We start from the raw sequence: 24,095 nt of genomic DNA, 5'->3' as shown, positions 1-24,095 counted from the left end.
ACCAAGTGCAGGTAAATGGGATTAGCATAGTTTGGTGTTTGTGGTCAGCATAGCCATTGGGCTGAGGGTCCTGTTTCTATGCTATATGACATTAAATTTGGTATTGCGTAATGAACCCAGCCAGATGTTAGATTTGGAGGGAGGTGAGCACTTTGGTGATAGTGACCACAATTCAGTTATGTTTACGTTAACGATAGAAAGGGATAGGGGTATATGGCAGGGCAAGAGTTATAACTGGGGGAAAGGCAATTATGATGGGATTAGGCAAGATTTAGGATGCACGGGATGGGGAAGGAAACTGCAGGGAATGGGCACAATTGAAATATGGAGTTTATTCAAGTAACAGCTACTGCGTGTCCTTGATAAGTATGTACATGTCAGGCAGGGAGGAAATGGTCAAGTGAGGGAGCCATGGTTTACTGAGGAAGCTGAAACTCTTGTCTAGAGGAAGAGGGCAGCTTATGTTAGGATGAGATGTGAAGGCTCAGTTTGGGCAATTGACAGTTACAAGCTAGCCAGAAAAGATCAAGAGAGAGAACTAAGAAAAGCCAGAAGGGGACATGAGAAGGCGTTGGTGGATAGGATCAAGGAAAACCCGAAAGCTTTCTTTCTGTATATCGAGAATAAAAGAATGACTAGAGTAAGAGTACGGTCAATCAAGGACAGTAGTGAGAAGTTGTGCGTTGATTCCGAGAAGATAGGAGAAGCGCTAAATGATTATCTTTCGTCAGTATACACACTGGTAAAAGACAATCTTGTCGAGGAGAATACGGAGATACAGACTTCTAGAATACATGGGGTGTAAGTTCTCAAGGAGGAGGTGTTAGCAATTCTGGAAAGTGTGAAAACAGATAAGTCCCCTGGGCCAGATGGGATTTATCCTACGATTGTCTGGGAAGCCAGGGAGGAGATTGCAGAGCCTTTGGCTCTGATCTTTATGTCGTCATTGTCTACAGGAATAGTGCCAGGAGACTGGAGGACAGCAAATGTTGTCCCCTTGTTCAAGAAGCAGAATAGAGGTAACCCTGGAAATTACAGACCTGTAAGCCTTACTTCAATTGTGGGTAAAGTGTTGGAAAGGGTTATAAGAGATAGGATTTATAATCAACTAGAGAGGGATAAGTTGATTAGGGATAGTCAACACGGTTTTGTGAAGGGCTGTGCCTCACAAACCTTACAGTTCTGTCAGAAGGTGACCAAACAGGTGAATTAGGGTAAAGCAGTTGATGTAGTGTATATGGATTTCATTAAGGGTTTTGATTAGATTTGCCATGGGGTAGGCTATTGCATGGAGGCATGGGATTGAGGGTGATTTAGCAGTTTGGATCAGAAATTGGCTAGCTGAAAGAAGACAAAGAGTGGTGGTTGATGGGAAATGTTCATCCTAGAGTTCAGTTACGAGTGGTATACCACAAGGATCCGATTTTGGGCCACTGCTGTTTGTCATTTTTAGAAATGAGTTGGATAAGGGCATGGAAGAATGGGTCAGTAGAGTTGTGGACAGTGCTGAAGGATGTTGCAGGTTACAGAGGGACATAGATAAGCTGCAGCGCTGTGCTGAGAGGTGGCAAATGGAGTTTAATGCAGAAAAGCGTGAATTGATTCACTTTGGAAGAAGCAACAGGAAATAAAGAGTACTGGGCTACTGGTAAGATTCGTGGTAGCGTAGATGAGCAGACAGTACTCTGTGCCCATGTGCATAGATCCCTGAAAGTTGCCACCCAGATTGATAGGATTGTTAAGAAGGCACACGGTGTGCTGGCTTTTATTGATAGAGGGATTTAGTTTCATTGCCACGAGGTCATTTTGCAGCTGAACAAAACTCTCGTGTGGCTGCACTTGAAGTATTGCATATAGTTCTGGTCACTGCATTATAGGAAGGATGTAGAAGCTTTGGAAAGCGTTCAGAGGAGATTTACAAGGATGTTGCCTGGTATGGAGGGAAAGTGTGATGAGGAAAGGCTGAGGGACCTGAGGCTGTTTTCGTTAGCGATAAGAAAGTTAAGAGGTGACTTAATTGAGACATATAAGATAATCAGAGGGTTAGATAGGGTGGACAGTGAAAACCTTTTTCCACGGTTGATGATGGCTAGCACGAGGGGACATAGCTTTAAATTGAGGGGTGATAGATATAGGACAGATGTCAGAGGTAGTTTCTTTACTCAGTGGTAGGGCGTGGAACGCATTGCCTGCAACACTAATGAAGTCACCAACTTTAAGGGCATTTAAATGGTCATTGGATAAACATATGGATGAAAACAGAATAGTGTAAGCTAGATAGGCTTCAGATTGGTTCCACAGGTGTGCGCATCGAGGGCCATAGGGCCTGTACTGTGCTGTAATGTTCCATGTTCTATATATGTTCTATGTAAGGTTCCAGATCTCAAACCAGATCATAATAGATCTGGTCATCTCATCAAGGTTCATTACTCTTTAAAATTGCCATCTTATATATTGTGCTGTGAAAACAGGATGTATTCTGTCTTCCCCCGATTCTACTTTGTCACGGTTTCAGGGGACTGTGACAGCCAGGATCAGAAGATCCCAGATGAAATGCGCAGCAGCACCGGGTCAGGAGAATTTTCGCATGCAGCAGCATTCTAATCAACACTGCCGCTGCCCACAAGATTCAAATCCAGTTTGAAAAAAGTGTGCAGAGAAACATTAATGAATTCTTTAAAATCATTGTTCAAGACATTGTTCAAGTTGGAAGAAGAATTGTATACTTGCTAGGTGGAATTGAAGAACTGCATCTCCATTTGTTTGTTGCCTCAATATCAAAACTAAATGCACATTTAATCTGTGGTATTACAACACTAATCAGTGTAGTAGGGTCCAGAGATATGAATCTCCTCCATTGAAATTGAGGGAAATTCAAATCATACATTTAAGATCACAAATAGCGAAAAAGTAAGGCAAAGCACAAGTCTTCCTTTAAATTTGAAACCAATGTGTTATTTAGGTCATGGAGTCTTTCCATTGGGCAATGGTAAAATAAACATCACGTAATGCTATATTTGATTATTTCAGTGCCAAGTTTATATACAATTGGTAGCAGGTTTTGTTTGTCTGACTGGCAACAGAAACATTCAAACTATTCCTTGCAAATAACAACTAATGGCACTTAGTATTCTGCAAAAATGGTTCTGAAGTTGACAAGATGCCATATGATTGAGTGAGCATGTACAATTAAATATGTAAAACTGCACATAGAATCAGACCTCGGATCAATTCTCTGTGGTACAGCTTATTGACCAGATGAGCAGTAGATAATCTCCTTCAATCACCTCTGTGATCACCTATTTCTGAATGTTGACATGGTCCTGCTTTAATAGCAGGCAGTCACGTAATAGTTACTGGATTAATTATCCATAGGCCTGAAGAAATACTCTGGAGATAGGAGTTCAAATCTTGCTATGCCAGCTCGGGAAATTTAAACTCAGGTAACTAATTACGGGCGGCACAGTGGCTCAGGGCCTGTTTCCACACTGTAGGGAATCTAATATAAAAAAATCTAATAAATAAAATATAACTTTGCGCAATGCAAAGCTTGTCTCATTAATAATGATCACCAGATTGTTGTACAAAACCCATCGAGTTCACTCACATCCTTCAAGAGTGGAAATCTGCCACATTTCTCCACTCCGATACTTTGAAACTTGAGATCCATGCTTTGTGGTTAACTATTAAATGCCCTCTGAAAGGGTTTAAAAAGCCACTCAGTTTATCAAACTGCTGTAAAAACAAAGGACTACGGGTGTACTACATTACATGGACTACAGTAGTTCAAGGCAGCGGCTTACCAGCGCCTTAAGGGTAGTTAGGGATGGGCAACACATTGATTTTGCCAGAAACACCATATCCTATGGAGGAATTAAAAGGAAGCTAATATTATCGTGTAAAAATAGTCTCATCAGCTCTGTCATAAATCTTCAAACCACACCCCATCAGGACAAACAAGTTAATCACTATAAACAATCTGTTTCTACATACTCTCCCATCACTTCAAATAACTTCAATCTCCTCTGTTCTAGAGAAACTGCGAAATCTTCAAGTCTTTATGTTTGTGTTTCCTCATGCCAGACAGCATTCAAGTGAAACTGTGTGCATCCTCAATATCTTTCCAATAGAATGGGGCCCAAAACTGCCAACAGTACTCCCAATGTGACCTGAGTGGAAGGTATATACAGATTCACCTTTACATCTCCACTTTGACATTCTACACTTCATGCTGTAAAATGCAGGATTTGGGGTTAATTTTCCTCTGAAGAGGTGAAACAATGTGGTTGACTCTTACCTGCCCTATGCAGTGGCCTAGCAAGCCACTCAGTTTTGTCAAACTGCTATAAAGAAATGAAATCTCATGAAGAACAGGAATCCAACTAAGACACCAAAGAGGATATTGAGGCAAACAGCCCTGCCAATCCTGAACAAGCCATCCTTATGCCAAATTTGGTACAGCTATCCCACAAAATAGTCAAGCAACAGTATTACATGGTCATACTCAAGGAATTATAACTTACAGAGAACATTCCCAGATATTACAAATCATTATATGTCCTGACCCACCAACAGGACAGGCACACATGAGGTGGTGTCACAGTGGTATACATTCAGGAGGGAAGTTCTCAAGATGTGTTCCAATCGAGCATTGAGTCTGTACTCTATGAGGTGTCATTGCATCAGGTTGAAAATGGGTAAATATGGGAAGTCATACCCAGAGAAGTAAAATACAAATCTAAAAATGAGGTCTGAATCTTGTGAAACTACAACACAGGAATACTTGTAGGCCAAACAGTGTAAGCAGCATGTGACAGAAAGATCTAAGCAATCTCAAAACCAATAGATCAGATCTAAGATCTGCAGTTCTATCACACGTAGTCATGAGTGGCAGGAGACAACATGACAAAAAAACTAAGGATAAAGCAGCTCCACAAATGTCCCATTTTCAATGACAAGGGAGCCAAACACATTAATGCAAAAGGATGAATGAAATGCAAACATCTTTAACCAGAAAAACGAATTAGATAATGCATCCCCAGCCTCCTCCTGAGGTCCCCAGTATCACAAATGCCATTTCAGCCAACTTGGTTCACTCCACATGATATGAAGAAATGGCTGAAGGCACTAGACTATGGGACACTGACAACATGACAGAAATAGAGCTGAAGATCTATCTCCAGAACAAGCGGTGCTAGCAGCCAAGTTGTTTCAGCATAGCTATACCACTGGCAATGTGGAAAATTGTCCATGGATACCCTTTCTACATGAAAAGAAAGACAGCCAAACACAGCCTCGTTAATATACTTTTAATCATCCATGAAGGGATGGAAGGTGTTATCAACAGTTCAATCAAGCAGTACTTACTTAACAATAACCTGCCAACTGACATTAGGTTTGGGTTCCACCAGGTCCACTGTTGACCTCACTTCAATCGGGTCTAAACATTTACAAAGGAGCTGAACATTATGACACCGATTTAATATTTGTCCAAATGGGGCATCAAGGAGTCAAGCAATACTCTAGTCAATGGTATACGTGATGTCATCCATTTTGGTCAGAATAATAGCAAAATTGGCTATTATTTAAATGGTGAAAAATTGCAGCATGCTGCTGTGCAGAAGGACCTGGGTGTCCTTATGCATGAATCACAAAAAGTTGGCTTGCAGATGCAGCTGGTAATTAAGACAGCAAATGGAATATTACCCTACATTGCTAGAGGGTGGAGTTTAAAAACAGGGAAGTTATACTGCAGGCATTTAAGGTGCAGGTGAAGCCACACATGCCAAGTACTGTGTACAGTTTTGGTCTCCACACTTGAGAAAGGACGTACTAGCACCAGAGGGGGTTCACTAGGTTGATTTAGGAATTGAGGGGTTTGGCAAATGAGGGGAGATTGAGTAGACTGGGATTATATTCATTGGAATTTAGAAGAATGAGGGGGGGATCTTATAGAAATCAAAATAAGGGGGTGCAGATTTAGGACTGAGTTGATGAGGAAGTTCTTCACCCAAAGGGTTGTCAATCTATGGAATTCCCTGCCCAATGAACCAGTTAAGCCTACCTTGTTGAATGCTTTTAAGGCAAAGATAGACTTTGAAGGATAAAGGAAATAAGCTTTCTGGAGAACGGGCAGATAAGTGGACCTGAGTCCAGGAAAAGATCAGCCATGATAGAACATAGAACATAGAAGAATACAGCGCAGTACAGGCCCTTCGGCCCTCGATGTTGCGCCGATCCAAGCCCACCTAACCTACACTAGCCAACTATCCTCCATATGCCTATCCAATGCCCGCTTAAATGCCCAAAATGAGGGAGAGTCCACCACTGATACTGGCAGGGCATTCCATGAACTCACGACTCGCTGAGTAAAGAACCTACCCCTAACATCTGTCCTATACCTACCCCCCCTTAATTTAAAGCTATGCCCCCTTGTAATAGCTGACTCCATACGTGGAAAAAGATTCTCACTGTCAACCCTATCTAAACCCCTAATCATCTTGTAGGGGTTTAGACCTTAGATCTTATAGACTAATGGTGGAGCAGGCTCAATGGGCCAGATGGCCTACTCCTGCTCCTAGTTCTCATGTAATCAGCAGAGACATTGTTCACTGGTTGGAGTCATACATAGCACAAAGGAAGGTGGTGGTGGTTGTTGGAAGTCAATCATCTCAACCCCGGAAATATCACTGTAGGAGCTCCTCAGAGTAATACCCTAGACCCAAACACCTTCAGCTGTTACATCAATGACATTCCTTTGATTGTAAGGTCAGAAGTGGGGATGTACACTGATGATTGCACAATTTTCAAGTAACATTCATATCACAGAGATGACAGGCAATGAGAGAGAATCTATCATCTCTTCTTGACATTCATGGCATTGTAAACACTGAATCCCCCTCAAAAGCAAATCATATAAAACGGAAAAACGGAAATCATATAAATAGTGGCAACGAGAGCAGGTCACAAGCTGAGCATTCTGCAGCGGATAACACTCATCATCTTACTCCTGAAAGCCTGTCCACCAACTACAATGCACAGGTTAGTGTTATGGATGAGTAAAGTTCAACACATCCAGTTCAAAGCAGCTCACTTGATTGGTCCCCATCCAACAGCTTTAAAATTCACGCCTTCACTACTGACAATGGCAGCAATGTATATCATCTACAAGTACTGCAGTAGATCACAAAGTCACCTGAAACAGCAGCTTCCAAACCCATATCATTTTGAAGCCACACTTCATCTTTGATTTGGAGTTATATTACCATTCCTTCATTGTCAGAATCAAAATCACAATATTCCTTTCCTGAAAGCACTGTAGATGCTGAACTTCACAGCCACAACCATCTTCTTAAAGGTAATTAGAGATGGGCAATTGGTCAGCACTGCCCACATCCTGTGAATGAATTTTATAAATCAATAGCATCGTATGGAGCTCAAGTCACAGTAAGATTAGAGTCAGGCTGGGTGGTTTCCTTCCCTCAAGATCTTGAAGGAATCCGCTGGCTTCTTTTTGATGACCCAACAGTATTGCCATCATTATTCTGCTACTTGGCATTGCTTCTCACATGATCTAATTCTCAAAAAGTCAGGATGTAATTTGCTGATGTGCCCTCTGGATTGTACATCCAGGCAATATGGTTCCTAATTTGGTCACATAGCCACTGCATGGAACCTGGAAGGAAGAGTTATTCCTTTCTTTGTAATTCTTTCATGGGATATGTCACTAGCAAGGCATCATTGCCCATCCCTAATTATCCAGTAGATAATGGTGAAACAATGTCTTGAATTCCCACAGTTTTTAGGATGTACCTAAAACACTTGTAAGCTGTGTGGGAGTCCCACTATTTCGACCCAGTGACAGTGAAGGAATGGCAATATACTTCAGGTTGGTGAGATACTTGAAAGGTGATTGTAGACCTTCTGGGGATTGGAGGGATTTTGGGAGGAGTTGTTGAGGTTTTTTTAATGGAGTTTGGGGGATTTTCAAGGGCAGTTTGTGGGGTTCTTTTGCGAGGCATTTGTGGCATTGCCAAAGGGAGCTTTGAGCAAGGTGGTGGCTCAGTGGTAGCACTAGTGCCTCACGGTGCCAGGAACTTATGTTCGATTCCAGCATTGGGTAAAAGTGTGGATGGAGTTATCCATTTTCCCCGCAGTTTCCTCCCACAGTTCAAAGATGTGATGTGGGGTGGACAAAAAAAGAAGTCACATAACACCAGGTTCAGCCGGTGAACACTTCACCTAATGAAAGTGCTGTGAAAGCTGGTGATTTTAAATAAACTTGTTGGACTATAACCTGATTTTGCGTGACCTCGGACTTAGTCCAAAGATGTGCTGGCTTGGTGGTTAGTCATGGTAAAATGGGGGGTTATGGAGATTGGGGGGGGGGGGGCGAGTGTAGGTCTGAGTAGGATGTTTTGCGGAGGGTCGGTGCGGACTTGATGGGCCGAATAGCTTCTTTCCGCACGGTATGGATTCTATGAATTTGATGGGAGCTTGCGGGATTCTCAGCGGTGTGCGGTTTTAGACGTGAGTTTGCGGGATTTTCGCTTGGGACGGGGTTCGGGGGAGAGTTGCCTGTTTTCCGGCCTCCTGTCGCCGCCAGGCCGAGACTGAGTGCCCCCTGTGACGGGTGATCCCAGTCACTAATCCGGGAATGACGGAGTTTAATTCGGAGCCGGTCGGTACCTGTGGGCTGTCCTGCAGCGCCTCCTCCAGCAGCAGTTTATCCACAGGCGGCATCTTCACCAGAGACCGGGGCAGGCAGAAACTCACAGATCAAGACAGGCCACAAAAACCGACAGATCAACCCACACAACGACAGTCCGCTCGGCAACAGCGCGCGGCCCCGCCTCCGACACCAGAGCACCACCCTGAGCGCGGCCCCGCCTCCGACACCAGGGCACCACCCTGAGCGCGGCCCCGCCTCCGACACCAGGGCACGCCCAAGCTCTGTGCCCTAAACACGTGCAGAGTGCGCTCCCGCCAACGGCTGCGGCCTCTTACCCGCCCACGAACGGAATGGGTCTACGGTTTCCATGGAAACCGGGATGGCATAGAGGCAGAGCTTCATCTCGGTGTTGGATGTTGGAGCTGAAAGGGTGAGATATAGTGTGAGGCAAAGGATTTCAGAATATTGGTAATGAGGTTATGTGGGATAGAGGAGATTGAATTGGGTATGGGCAATTACAGACTGGGATATAAGGGGATTTGGAGTGAGATGTGGGGCTTTACAGAATGTAGGTTTTGTTTAGCGAATACAGTACTAAAACAGATCCGACTCCATCGCTTCCCCTGCCGGCTCATTCCATAGTTGCACCACCTTCTGTATGGTAACATTGCCCCTTAGGTCACATTTAAATCTTTCCTCTCTAGCCTTTAAGTCCATGCCCTATACTTTTGGACTCCCCCACCCTTGGAAAAATACATTTTCTACTCACCCTATCCAGGCCCCTCATGATTTTATAAACCTCTGTCAGGTCACCCCTCAGCTTCCAGTGCTCCAGGGTGTGGGAAATAGAACCCACTCACTTCAATAATTTCAGTTCGAGATAAGATCTGAAGCAGCAGTATCGTTTATTATACTCTTGCAAGAGTGGTGTCTACAATGTATGCACATCAAGTCCAACGAGCACACAACTTTTATATAATTCATTTGTCCTTTACTCCTCCCCCGCTTATTCCATTGCTCCTCCCCTGTTTACATCTCCCACTCTAAGCCCAGTGCCTATTCTTCTTGTTTATCTCTTGCCTTATCCGGCCTTGTGTGTAACAAAGTACAGCCACTTGCCTGGCCATTTCGCCACATCCCATTGTTAGCGTATATCCTCCTTCACTGCCATCTGTTTCCTTGCTCGCTAAAGCAACATTTCCTCCCATTCTTTGTCCACACTGAGCCTTATGACCTCTTGATTGTGGTTATTTTGTTTTTGCAGAAGCAGGAAACAGATGCTTATAACTGTTTGTACAGGCATATCTAGCTTAAGCTACACCCCCTCCCATCACAGCACCTTCTCTATTTGTCTGTAACGTCTACCATTGTTTGCAGGCATATTTCATTCTTATATGCACATTTTAGCTAATGCAAAAGCAATTATATATTTCCTTCTTGATAACTCAGCTCTTGGCCGAAACAGTTATACACTGGTGTGAATTCATTTACCTTGCATAAGCAATTATGGTTGCAGAAGTAACACTGCTTTACCTATATCCCACAAGGGGGAAAAGCCCCAGCCTATTCATCCTCTCCCTATAGCTCAAACTCTCTAATCCCAGCTGTGAGGATGCTGCTCCTTTAAAAAGGTTAAGTTGTCCTTGGTTTTTGTTTTCAAGATGGGTCCTAAAGGCAGAAGTTCCAATTTGCCTGGGTTAGGGACTTCGCTAATGGCTAACATATAATGCCTAAGGCAATAATCAGGGAAAAGGGTTTTTAGGGATTTTTTAAAAATCAGTAATACAATGAAAGGGGAGCGACCAGTGCTCCCTGTTCGTTTTTTTCCCTAGTTTTTTAGTTTTGAAGCTGCTGGAGAAAAAAGGTTCCCTTATTCAACAGAGGTTTTCTGCTGACCGTCTCTCTGACATCTCTCCTGTAAGAACCTGTGTTTGAATTTACCTTTTTGACAAGAGGTGTGCTTATGGGATGTTGCAGAAATCGGAACAGCTTTGTTAAATTAGATCGTGTCGGTCAGGTTTTCAAATCGTTGTTATTCAAAATTCTGTTTTCTTTTGCTTGTGTTTCAATCAGTAGTCTTTCAATAAATTCAGTTTTGTTTAAAACTGTGTGGTTTGATCAGCAGCATCACTCCTGGAATATCCATGGTACACCTTAAAACAACTAGAAAAGTTAGAGTCTGGGCTACCTTCTTGAAATGTTTTGAGGGGGTCTGGCCTTATGATGTGAGATATACTGCGGAAAGCTATGGAACAGAGGAATTTGGGTGTCCCCATCCATAAAAGAGAAAGGACTAGCATCCGAATTCAGCAAGTAATAGGGAAGGCAAATGGAATCAAAAATAGAAATTGCTGGGAGAATTTAGCATATCTGGCAGATCTGTGGAGAGAAAGCAGTTAACATTCTTCTGTACAGGCAAATAGACTGTTGGTCTTTATTTCAAAAGGAATGGTTTTGGGAGATTTCAATAAAACTGTATAAGGCACCATTCAGACCACAGCTGGAATACTGTGAACAGTTTTGGGCCTTTTATCAAAAGAAAGACCTATGGCATTGGAGGCTGTTTAGAGGAGGTTCACTAGGCTGATACTGAGCATTGAGGGAATGTGTTCTGGGGAAAGATGGAGTAGATTGGGCCTGTACTCATTTGAATATAGAAAAATTAAATGTGACTTTATTGAAAATACAAGATTTGTAGAGGAAAAAACAAAAATCAAAGAACTGCAGATGCTGGAAATCTGAAATCATGTTTTTGGTTTTGTAGGGGACTTAACAAGGTAAATGTAAAAAAAATTGTTCCCCTTGTATAAGAGTTCAGGACCATAGGCCATAGTCTCAGCGTAAGGGGGTGCACATTTAAGAGCTAAGGAGTCATTTCTTCTCATAGAGGGGAGTGAATCAGTAGAATTCCATACAAGATGCAATTGAGTTTTTGATGAACTACTGACTCAAGATTTCCTAATCTTGCATTTTTCTCTCTCCCTCTAATATGCACTTGCTTTCAAAGAAGGCTGCAATGTTTTTATTGTTTGTGCCAGATTCAGCAATGCTAGATTACCTGCCCCTGCTAAAGGAATTTCTAGTGCTCCAATTTTCCATATTCCTTATCCAGTATTTTAACGTCAAATATCTGCTTAAGAGAGCGGGCACAGACGGGAAATACTATCATGGGAATAAAGAAATGGCAGTGCAGTAGAACAAATATTTTGTCTTCCTTCACAGTAACAGACAAAGAGGGATATGAGAGGGAGGATTCAAAATCTTAATCATTTGCTTTTGCTAATCACTTTGAATGTTAGTTCTAATTCCTATTGCAAATGGCATTTTCTCCTTATCCACTCAGACCAGGCCCCCCATCATTTTGAATATCTCTAATGAATCTCTCAACCTTCACCTCCAAGGAGATCTACAACTTCTCCAGTACATCAAGATAACAACATGCTGATCCATGGAAGCATTGGTGGGCGGCACGGTGGCACAGTGGTTAGCACTGCTGCCTCGCAGCGCCAGAGACCCGGGTTCAATTCCCGACTCAGGCGACTGACTGTGTGGAGTTTGCACGTTCTCCCCGTGTCTGCGTGGGTTTCCTCCGGGGGCTCCGGTTTCCTCCCACAGTCCAAAGATGTGCAAGTCAGGTGAATTGGCCATGCTAAATTGCCCGTAGTGTTAGGTAAAGGGGTAAATGTAGGGGTATGGGTGGGTTGCGCTTCGGCGGGTCGGTGTGGACTTGTTGGGCCGAAGGGCCTGTTTCCACACTGTAAGTAATCTAATCTAATCTAATCTGTATGATTTTTCTTCTGCACTCTCTTTATTGCCGTCACATTGAGTCATACAGCACCTTTGGGAACAGTCCAAACAGTCCATGCTGAATGTAGTCCCAATCTAAATTAGTCCCACCTGCCCGCTCCTGTCCCATATCCCTCCAAACCTTTCATAGTCATGTACTTATCCAAATGTCTTTTAAACTCTGTAATTGTACCCGCATCCACTACTTTCTCAGGAAGTTCATTCCACATGTGAACTACCCTTTATGTAAAAAAAGCTTCATGTCTTTTTTAAATCTCTTTCCTCTCACCTTAAAATTGTGTCCCCTCGTCACGAAATGGGGGAATTAACTCTATCTATACCTCTCATTATTTTATAAACTTCTATCAGTTTGCCTTTGAAATAATTAATATTCCTGGTTGCATGGTGTTTAGGAAAGATAGAGAAGGTCAAAAAGGAGGAATTTCAGCATTGATTAAGTAGACTTTTAGTGTTGAACGGAAAGGATGTCCCAGATGGGTCAGGAAAAGAATTTTTTTCAGCTAGCCCAAGAAGAGAATCTATTTCAATTGAGGATTATTCTCCAGTTAATTTGAGCCACTGTTTAACACAGCTTGAACATATCTACCTTCATTTTGTCATCATACTGCAGTCGACCATCTTACTAGATGATAGTTTGATTTTGAGAGTTGAGAACAGAAGCGAGTCAAACAGTCAGGGCAGGCAGGAACAAGGTAGGACTAATAAATTAAACTGCATTTATTTCAACACAAGGGGCCTAACAGGGAAGGCAGATGAACTCAGGGCATGGTTACGAACATGGGACTTGGATATCATAGCAATTACAGAAACATGGCTCAGGGATGGGCAGGACTGGCAGCTTAATGTTCCGGGGGAGTGGCGTTTTTGATAAGGGATAGCATTACAGCTGTGCTTAGGTACGATATTCCCAGAAATACATCCAGGGAAATTATTTGGGTGGAATTGAGAAATAAGAAAGGGATGTTAACCTTATTGGGATTGTATTATAGACCCCCTAATAGTCAAAGGGAAATTGAGAAACAAACTTGTAAGGAGATCTCAGCTATCTGTCAGAATAATAGGGTGGTTATGGTAGGGGATTCTAACTTTCCAAACATAGACTGGGACTGCCATAGTGTTAACGGTTTAGATGGAGAGGAATTTGTTAAGTGTGCACAAGAAAATTTTCTGATTCATTATGTGAATGTACCTACTAGAGAAGGTGCAAAACTTGACCTACTCTTGGGAAATAAGGCAGGGCAAGTGACTGAGGTGTCAGTGGGGGAGAACTTTGGGGCCGGCGACCATAATTCTATTAGATTTAAAATAATGATGGAAAAGGATAGACCAGATCTAAAAGTTGAAGTTCTAAATTGGAGAAAGGCTAATTTTCACGGTATTACGCAAGAACTTCGAAAGCTGATTGGAGACAGATGTTCGCAGGTGAAGGGGCGGCTCGACAGTGGGAAGCCTTCAGAAATGAGATAACGAGAATCCAGACAAAGTGTGTTCCTGTTAGGGTGAAAGGAAAGGCTGGTAGGTATAGGGAATGCTGGATGACTAAAGAAATTGAGTTAAAAATCACACAACACCAGGTTATAGTCCAACAGGTTTAATTGGAAGCACACTAGCTTTCGGAGCGACGCTCCTTCATCAGGTGATTGTGGAGGGCTCGATCGTAACACAGAATTTATCGCAAAAATTTGCAGTGTGATGTAACTAAAATTATACATTAAAGAATTGATTGTCTGTTAAGCCTTTCATCTGTTAGAATACAGTGATAGTTTCACTTCTTTCATGTGTAAATCACAAAACCCTTTTTTTAAAAGTTGCATTCTCGGGTTAGCTGTTAACAATGGTGATAGCTAGACAATGTGTTGAAGGTGTTAGCCCCCTGTGTTCTCTGTCTATGACTTGATGTTTAGATTGATTGCAATCTAAAAAGTGAAATAACAGAGTTTTACATAAATTCATGCAGTTTTTGAGCTCAGAGTTCGACATGAATCTATGTGGTTTTTGAGCAAAGTGCAATGTAACTTTGTACCAAACAAATTCACCACACACAATATATTTGTGTGCATGTGGGTCTTTGTCTGTCTGTGTGTGTGTCTGTCTGGGGTGGGGGTTGTGAGTGTGAGAAAATGTGTGTGTGTGTGTGTAGTGAGTGCAGAGTGTCTTAAGTCTGTGAGGGGGTGCATGTGTGGGAGTCTGTGTGTCTATAAGGGTGTGTGTGGGTGTCTGTGTGTATCTGTGTCCGTGTGCATGTGAGAGTGTGTGTGTGTGTAGGAATATCTGTGTGTGTGTGTGTGTGTGTGTGTAGTGCAGTGGTGATCACCTGTAATGTGACATGAACCCAAGGTCCCGGTTGAGGCCCTCCCTATGGGTACCGAACTTAGCTATCAGCCTCTGCTCAGCCACTTTCCTCTGCTGCCTGTCCCGAAGTCCACCTTGGAGGATGGTCACGCGAAGGTCCAAGGCTGAATGTCCTGGATCACTGAAGTGTTCCCCAACTGGGAGGGAACCCTCCTGTCTGTTGATTGTTGTGCGGTGCCCATTCATCCGTTGTCGTAGCCTTTGCTCAGTTTCCCCAATGTACCATGCCTCTGGGCATCCCTGCCTGCAACGTATAAGATAGACAATGTTGGCTGAGTCACATGAGTACCTGCCATGTACACGGTGGGAGGTGTTCCCACGTGTAATAGTGGTATCTATGTCCACAATCTGACACGTTTTGCAGCGTCCACCGTGACAGGGTTGTATGGAGTTGTCCTGAGAGCCGGGCAGTTTAGGGAAGTTAAGAAGCATATAAAGTTAAAAGACAAAAAGTATAACATTGTGAAGATAAGTGGGAAAATGGAGGACTGGGAAGCCTTTAAAGAACAACAGAGGATTACTAAGAAGGAAGTACGCAGAGAAAAAATGAGGTACGAAAGTAAACTGGCCAATAATGTAAAGGAGGAAAGTAAAAGTTTTTTTAGGTATGCGAAAGGCAAAAAAATGGTTAAGACTAAAATTGGGCCCTTGAAGACAGAAACAGGGGAATATATTATGGGGAACAAAGAAATAGCAGAAGAATTGAATTGGTACTTCAGATCTGTGTTCCCCGGGTGAAGACACAAGCAATCTCCCTGAGGTAACAGTGGCTGAAGGACCTGAACTTAAGGGAATTTATATTTGCCAGGAATTGGTGTTGGAGAGACTATTAGGTCTGAAGGTTGATAAGTCCCCGGGGCCTGATGGTCTACATCCCAGGGTATTGAAGGAGGTGGCTCGAGAAATCATGGATGCGTTGGTGATTATTTTCCAGAGTTCGATAGATTCGGGATCAGTTCCTGCGGATTGGAGGGTGGCTACTGTTGTACCACTTTTTAAGAAATTGGGAGAGAGAAAGCAGGAAATTATAGACCAGTTAGTCTGACCTCAGTGGTGGGAAAGATGCTGGAGTCTATTATAAAGGATGAAATTACGACACATCTGGATAGTAGTTACAGGATAGGTCAGAGTCAGCATGGATTTATGAAGGGGAAATCATGCTTGACTAATCTTCTGGAATTTTTTGAGGATGTAACTCTGAAGATGGATGAGGGAGATCCAGTAGATGTAGTGTACCTGGACTTTCCGAAAGCTTTTGATAAAGTCCCACATAGGAGGTTAGTGAGCAAAAGTAGGGCGCATGGTATTGGGGGCAAAGTACTAACTTGGATTGAAAGTTGGTTGGCTGATAGGAAACAAAGAGTAGTGATAAACGGCTCCATTTCAGAATGGCAGCAGTGACCAGTGGGGTACCACAGGGATCAGTACTGGGACCGCAGCTTTTTACAATGTACATTAATGATATAGAAGATGGTATTAGCAATAACATTAGCAAATTTGCTGATGATACTAAGCTGGGTGGCAGGGTGAAATGTGATGAGGATGTTAGGAGATTACAGGGTGACCTGGACAAGTTGAGTGGTCAGATGCATGGCAGATGCAGTTTAATGTGGATAAATGTATGGTTATCCACTTGGGTGGCAAGAACCGGAAGGCAGATTACTATCTAAATGGAATCAATTTAGGCAAAGGGGCAGTACAGAGAGATCTGGGTGTTCTTGTACACCAGTCAATGAAGGTAAGCATGCAGGTACAGCAGGTAGTGAAGAAGGCTAATAGCATGCTGGCCTTCATAACAAGAGGGATTGAGTATAGAAGCAAAGAGGTTCTTCTGCAGCTGTACTGGGCCCTGGTGAAACCACACCTGGAGTACTGTGTGCAGTTCTGGTCTCCAAATTTGAGAAAAGACATTCTGGCTATTGAGGGAGTACAGCGTAGTTTCACGAGGTCAATTCCTGGAATGGCGGGATTACCTTACACTGAAAGACTGGAGCAACTGGGCTTGTATACCCTTGAGTTTAGAAGACTGAGAGGGGATCTGATTGAGACCTATAAGGTTATTAAAGGATTGGACACTCTGGAGGCAGGAAACATGTTTCCGCTAATGGGTGAGTGCCAAACCAGAGGACACAGCTTAAAAATACATGGTAGACCATTTAGGACAGAGGTGAGGAGAAACTTCTTCACCCAGAGAGTGGTTGCTGTGTGGAATGCTCTTCCCCAGATGGCAGTGGAGGCCCAGTCTCGGGATTCATTTAAGAAAGAGTTGGATAGAGCTCTCAAGGATTGTGGAATCAAGGGTTATGGAGATAAGGCAGGAACTGATTAAGGATGATCAGCCATGATCATATTAAATGGTGGTGCAGGCTCGAAGGGCAGAATGGCCTACACCTGCACCTATTGTCTAAAAGCAGAATATCGGAAGCAAGGAAGAAAGTTAAGAAATCAGACCTCAATGGTAGTGATCTCAGGATTACTACCAGTGCCACGTGTTAGTCAGAGTAGAAATAACAGGATATATCTGATTAACATGAGGCTGAAAAGATGGTTTCAGGGGAGTGTTTCAGGTTCCTGGGCATTGGGGGGTGGGACCTGTCCAAATTGAATGTGTTACACCTGGACAGGACTGGGACTGATGTCCTCGAGGAAGTGTTTGCTAGACTGATGTGGCAGGGGATGGTAACCTATGTCGGAGTCAGAGAAGGAAGGAGCAAGGATAAAAACAAAAGGTGAAAAGGGGAATATGAAAAGTGATGGGCAGAGAAACCAAGGATAAAATTCAAACAGGGTTATTGAGAAAAATATTGGGAGTGAGACAATAATGTTAAAAAGACAAGCTTAAAGGCTTTGTGCCTTAATGCATGGAACATTTTTAGATTAGATTACTTACACACTGTAACAGATTGTCCCAGGATATTCAGTATTTAGGAAGGACAGACAAAAAGGAAAAGGTGGCATTGCTGGTTAAAGAGGAAGTTAACACAATACTGATAAAATGTGGAGTCTGTATGGGTAGAGTTGAGCTGAAAATGTGTTGCTGGAGAAGCGCAGCAGGTCAGGCAGCATCCAGGGAACAGGAGAATCGACGTTTCGGGCATAAGCCCTTCTTCAGGAAAGGCTGAAGAAGGGCTTATGCCCGAAACGTCGATTCTCCTGTTCCCTGGATGCTGCCTGACCTGCTGCGCTTCTCCAGCAACACATTTTCAGCTCTGATCTCCAGCATCTGCAGACCTCACTTTCTCCTCATGGGTAGAGTTGAGAAATTCCAGGGGCAAAAAACATTAGTGGGTGTCATATACAGACCCTCCAAACTGCAATGGTAATGTTGGGAATGACATTAAACAAGAAATTAGAGATGCACTAGATAAGGGAATATTGGTGATCATTTTAATCTGCACGTAGATTGGGAAAATCAAATTGGCCACAATGTTATAGAAGCGGAATTCATGGAGTGTATAGGGGATGGTTTTCTTGACCAATATGTGGAGGATCACTTGGGGATGAGTGACCGTAACATGATAGAATTTTTTATCAAGATGGAGAGTGAATCTTAATAAAGGAAACTATGAGCATATGAGGCATGAGTTGACCTTGATAACTTGGAGAGAGTTACTTAAAGTGATGACTGTGCATAGGCAATGGCAAACATTCAAGGAATGCATGGGGGAACTGCAACAACTGTTTATTCTGTCTGGCACAAAAGCAAAATGGGTTAAAGGGCCAATCCATGGCTTTCAAAGAAAATCAGAGTAGGTATCTGAACCAAGGTAGAAGCATACAGGTTGGCCATGAAAAATAATATGTCTGAGGATTGGAAGCAGTTTAAAATTCAAAAAAAAAGGACCAAGGGATTGACTAAGAAGGGGAAAATGCAGCTCGATAGTAAGCTTGCAGGGAACATGAAGACTGACACTAAGAGTTTCTATAAGTATGTGAAAAGAAAGAAATTGGTGAAGACAAATGTGGGTCCTCTACAGACAGAAATGGGGGCATGTAAAAAAGGGGACAAAGAAATAGCTGAGCAACTTTGGTTCTGTCTTCGCAAGAGGACACAAATCAGATACCAGAAATGTTGGAGAATGCAAGATTTAGTGAGAGGGAAGAACTTAAAGCAATATTAGTAGAGAAATTGTGCTGGAAAAATTGATGGGATTGAAGGCTGATAAATCCCCAGGGCCTGATAATCTGTCCTAGAGTATTTAAGGAAGTGGCTCGAGAAATAGTGGATACATTGGTGGTCATCTTCCAGTCGATAGACTGTGGAACAGTCCCTACAGATTGGAGGGTGGCTGATATCAATTCAATATTCAAAAAGGGAGGTAGAGAGTAAACAGGATCAGTAAGCCTAACATTGGTAAAGGGGAAAATTCTCAAATCCATTATCAAGGACATTTTGGTGGAGCATTTAGAAAATGGTGGCAGCATCAGACAGAGTCAGCATGGATTTATGAAGGGGAAATTATACTTGACAAATCTATTAGAATTCTATGAAGATGTAACTCGTAGAGTTGAACATAGAACATAAGAACGTAAGACATAGGAGCAGGAATAGGCCTTCTGGCCCTTGGAGCCCACTCCATCATTCCATAAGATCGTGGCTGATCTTTCCGTGACTTCAGCTCTGCTTCCCTGCCCTCTCACCCAGAACCCTTAATTTCTTTACTGTTCAAAAAAGTACCTATCTTAGCTTTAAAGACATTCAATGAAGAACTCTCAACTAATTCACTGGGCATGGAATTCCAAATATCCACAACCTTCCTCTCAAGTTCCTTCTCAATTCAGTTCTAAATCTGCTCCCCTTAATTTTGAGGCTATACACTCTTGTCCTAGTTTAACCTGCCTGTGGAAACATCCTCTCTACTTCTATCTTATCTATTCCCCTCATAGTTTTATATGTTTCTGTTAGATCCCCCTCATTCTTCTAAATTCCAATAAATATAATCCCAGTTTGCTCAGTCTCTACTCATAAGCCAACCCCCTCAACTCCAGAATCAACCTAGTGAACCTCCTCTGCATCCCGTCTAGTGATAGTATATTCTTTCTCAAGTAAGGACATTGTTGCCAATGTGAATATTGAGTCACAATTAATTAGAATGGACAGCTTTGAAGTATGTAGGGAAGAGGTGTTGGAAATTCTGGAAAGGGTGAAAATAGATAAGTCCCCTGGGCCTGATGGCATTTATCCTAGGATTCTCTGGGAAGCAGGGGAGGAGATTGCAGAGCCATTGGCCTTGATTTTTATGTCCTCGTTGTCTACAGGAATAGTGCCAGTAGACTGGAGGATAGCAAATGTGGTTCCCTTGTTCAAGAAGGGGAGTAGGGATAACCCTAGTAACTATAGGCCGGTGAGTCTCACTTCTGTTGTGGGCAAAGTCTTTGAGAGAATTGTAAGGGATAGGATTTATGAACATCTGGATAGGAATAATGTGATCAAGGATAGTCAGCATGGTTTTGTGAAGGGCAGGTCATGCCTCACAAACCTTATTGAATTCTTTGAGAAGGTGACTAAGGAGGTAGACGAGGGTAAAGCGGTAGATGTGGTGTATATGGATTTTAGTAAGGCGTTTGATAAGGTTCCCCATGGTAGGCTACTTCAAAAAATACAGAGGTATGGCATTGAGGGTGAGTTGAAGGTTTGGATTAGGAATTGGATGGCTGGAAGAAGACAGAGGGTAGTAGTTGATGGTAAAGGTTCATCTTGGAGTGCAGTTACTAGCGGTGTTCCGCAAGGATCTGTTTTGGGACCATTGCTGTTTGTCATTTTTATAAATGACCTGGAGGAGGGGCTAGAAGGTTGGGTGAGCAAGTTTGCGGATGATATGAAAGTCGGTGGAGTTGTTGACAGTGAGGAAGGATGCGTCAGGTTACAGCGGGATATAGATAAATTGCAGAGCTGGGCAGAAAGGTGGCAAATGGAGTTCAATGTAGGTAAGCGTGAGGTGATTCACTTTGGTAAGAGTAACAAAAAGACGGGGTACTGGGCTAATGGTCGGATACTTGGTAGTGTGGATGAACAGAGGGATCTTGGTGTCCATGTACACAGATCTCTGAAAGTTGCCACCCAGGTAAATAGTGCGGTGAAGAAGGCATATGGCGTACTGGCTTTTATTGGTAGAGGAATTGAGTTCCGGAGCCCTGAGGTCATGTTGTAGTTGTATAAGACTCTGGTGCAGTTTTGGTCGCCATACTATAGGAAGGATGTGGAGGCACTGGAACGGGTGCAGAGGAGGTTTACCAGGATGTTGCCTGGTATGGTAGGAAGATCGTATGAGGAAAGGCTGAGGCATTTGGGACTGTTTTCATTGGAGAAAAGAAGGTTTAGGGGTGACTTGATAGAGGTGTACAAGATGATTAGGGGTTTAGATAGGGTTGACCATGAGAACCTTTTTCCACATATGGAGTCAGCTATTACGAGGGGGCATAGCTTTAAATTAAGGGGTGGTAGGTATAGGACAGATGTTAGGGGTAGATTCTTTACTCAGCGAGTCATGAGTTCATGGAATGCCCTGCCAGTAGCAGTGGTGGACTCTCCCTCTTTATGGGCATTTAAACGGGCATTGGATAGGCATATGGAGGATAGTGGGCTAGTGTAGGTTAGGTGGGCTTGGATCGGCACAACATCGAGGGCCAAAGGGCCTGTACTGTGCTGTATTTTTCTATGTTCTAAAACTGCAAACAGTACTCCAGATGTGGCCTCACCAGCACCCTGTACAACTGCAACATAACCTCCCTGCTTTTAAATTCAATCCCTTTAGCAATGAAGGGCAAAATTCCAATTGCTTTCTTAATTACCTGTTGCACTTGCAGATCAACCTTCTTTGATTCATGCACAAGGACACCCAGGTCTCTCTGCACAGCAGCATGCTGCAATTTTTTTACTATTCAAACAACAGTCCTTTTTACTGTTATTCTGACCAAAATGGATGACTTCACATTTATAAACTCTATCTGCCAGACCTGTGCCCACTCACTTAAACTATCTATGTTCCTCTGCAAAGTTTCACAGTCCTCTTCACACTTTGCTCTACCACTCACCTTCATGTCATCTGCAAACTTTGACACACTACATATGGTCCCCAACTCAAAATCATCTGTGTAAATAGTGAATAATTACAATCCCAACACATCCCTGAAGCACACCATTAATCACTGATCTCCAACCTGAAAAACACTCATTTATCCCCATTCTTTACTTCCTGTTACTTAACCAATCCTCTATCCATGCTAATACATTACACGTAATGCCATGCATCTTTATCTTATGCATCAGCCTTTTGTGTAGCACCTTGTCGAATGCCGTTTGGAAATCTAGATACACCATATCTACTGGGTTCCCGTTGTCCACTGTGCTCATAATGTCTTCATAGAATTCTAGTAGGTTAGTTAAGCATGACCCTCCTTTCATGAACTCAAGCTGTGTCTGCCTAACAGGACAATTTTTATCCAGATGTCTTGCTATTTCTGTCTTGAGAATAGATTCAAGCACTTTCCCCACTACAGAGGTCAAGCTAACCAGTGTATAATTTCCCATCTTTTGTCCACCACAGTGGCATCACATTTGCTGTTTTCCAATCTGCTGGAACTGGCCTTGAGTCCAGCGAATTTTGGAAAATTACAAGTGCATTTGCTGTTTCTCCCACCATCTCCTTTAGTACCCAGGGATACATTCCATCAGGGCCAGGTCCACCTTTAGCTTGCCCAACACTACCTCTTTTGTAATAATGATTGGTTCCAGGTCCTCACCTACCTTCATCACCTTGTCAATTATCAGCATGTTATTCGTGTCCTCCACCGACACAAAATACCTGTTCAGTGCCTCGGCCATTTCCTTATGTCCCATTACTAAATCCCCCTTTTCATCCTCCAAAGGACCAAAGTCTACCTTAGCCCCTCTTTCATTTTAGATATTTATAGAAACTTTTGCTATCTGTCTTTATATTCTGAGCTAGTTTACCCTCATAATCTATGTTACTTGTCCACCAACAGGGCTTGATCAGACCCAACAAGTGTTGACATGTTGTTGGCATAGTGGTCCTTGGGCATCCATTCCTGGAAGTGTTGAGAGCATGTAGGTCAGGTAGCCCTTTTCAAATAAGGGTGTGCTCCTTCGTCTGATAAACAACTCAATGTTTCTGTTTGACTTGGGGAAGACATTCAGGTTAATTCCATTCAATTCAATTCAAGTGTATATTGTATTGTTTGCAGCTGTTGGGTCAGTTGCATACTGTAGCTGCAGCATGTCTGGATTCTGCAGTATGTTTATTCCAGGATCTCTGAGCACAATCACTTTTATCCAAGGCTTGTTTCAGTTTCCCAGCATGTCTCATTTATTATCCATTTTTCATAAATCCATCGTGTTGAGCAGCCCGTCCGGCCACAAGCTGATACCAGGTTGGGTGGGAGGGTGAACTGTGACAAGAATGCAGACATCCTTCAGCATGATTTGGACAGGTTGGGTGAGTGAATAAATTAATGGCAGATGCAATATAAGTTGGATAAATGTGAGGTTATTCACTTTGGAAGCAAAAACAAGAAGGTAGGTTACTACCTAAATAGTTGCAAATTGGGAGAGTGTGCAGCAGGACCTGGCTGTCCTTGTACACCAGTCACTGAAGGGAAGCATGCATGTACAGTAGGCAGAAGAGACGTCAAATGGTATGTTGGCCTTCATTGGGAGAGGTTTCAAGTACAGAAGCAGGGATGTGTTATTGCAGTTATACAGGGCCTTCGTGAGGCCACATCTAGAACATTATGTGCAATTTTGGTCTCCTTTTCTGAGGTAGGATGTTCTTACTCTCAAGGGATTGCAGCGAAGGTTTACCGTGCTGATTCCAGGGATGGCGGGACTGACTTATGAAGAGAGATTAACTAGGTTAGAATTGATTTTGCTGGAGTTCAGACGAATGAGAGGGATCTCATAGAAATTTATAAAATTCGAAAAGGACTGGATAGGGTACGTGCAGGGAGGATGTTCCTGATGGTGGGTGCATCCAGTCTGAGGATTCAAGGTAGACCATTTAGGACGGAGATGTGGAGACATTTCTTCACCCAAAGAGTGGTGAACTGTGGAATTCATTATCACAGGAAGTAGTTGATGCCAAAACAATGTATGTATTCAAGAGGCAGCCAGATATAGCGCTGGAGGAAAATGGGATCAAAGGTTATTGGGAAAAAGCAGGATTAGGATATTGAGGTGGACAATCAGACATGATCGTGATGGATGGTGGAGCAGGCCGAATGGCCTCCTCCTGGAATCATAAACTAC

General features: G+C 42.9%; 1 protein-coding gene across 1 annotated transcript in view; it reads right to left on the bottom strand.

Annotated features, from left to right (window-relative positions):
- appl2 (adaptor protein, phosphotyrosine interacting with PH domain and leucine zipper 2) overlaps nucleotides 1-8,892 on the bottom strand; it is a 159,445-nt gene extending 150,553 nt beyond the window's left edge. Inside the window, exon 1 of the mRNA XM_043713267.2 lies at nucleotides 8,689-8,892. Within this exon, the coding sequence (XP_043569202.2) occupies nucleotides 8,689-8,742 (54 nt within the window). The 5' untranslated portion in view covers nucleotides 8,743-8,892. The remainder of the gene's footprint in view (nucleotides 1-8,688) is intronic.
- Nucleotides 8,893-24,095: the final 15,203 nt, after the last annotated feature.

The sequence above is a fragment of the Chiloscyllium plagiosum genome, unplaced genomic scaffold (assembly GCF_037043375.1).
Source record: "Chiloscyllium plagiosum isolate Xiang-an unplaced genomic scaffold, Cpla_swu_hap1 HiC_scaffold_23, whole genome shotgun sequence".
NCBI lineage: Eukaryota > Metazoa > Chordata > Chondrichthyes > Orectolobiformes > Hemiscylliidae > Chiloscyllium > Chiloscyllium plagiosum.
Note: the sequence above shows the minus strand (reverse complement) of the source record. Positions and strands in the feature narration are given on the sequence as shown.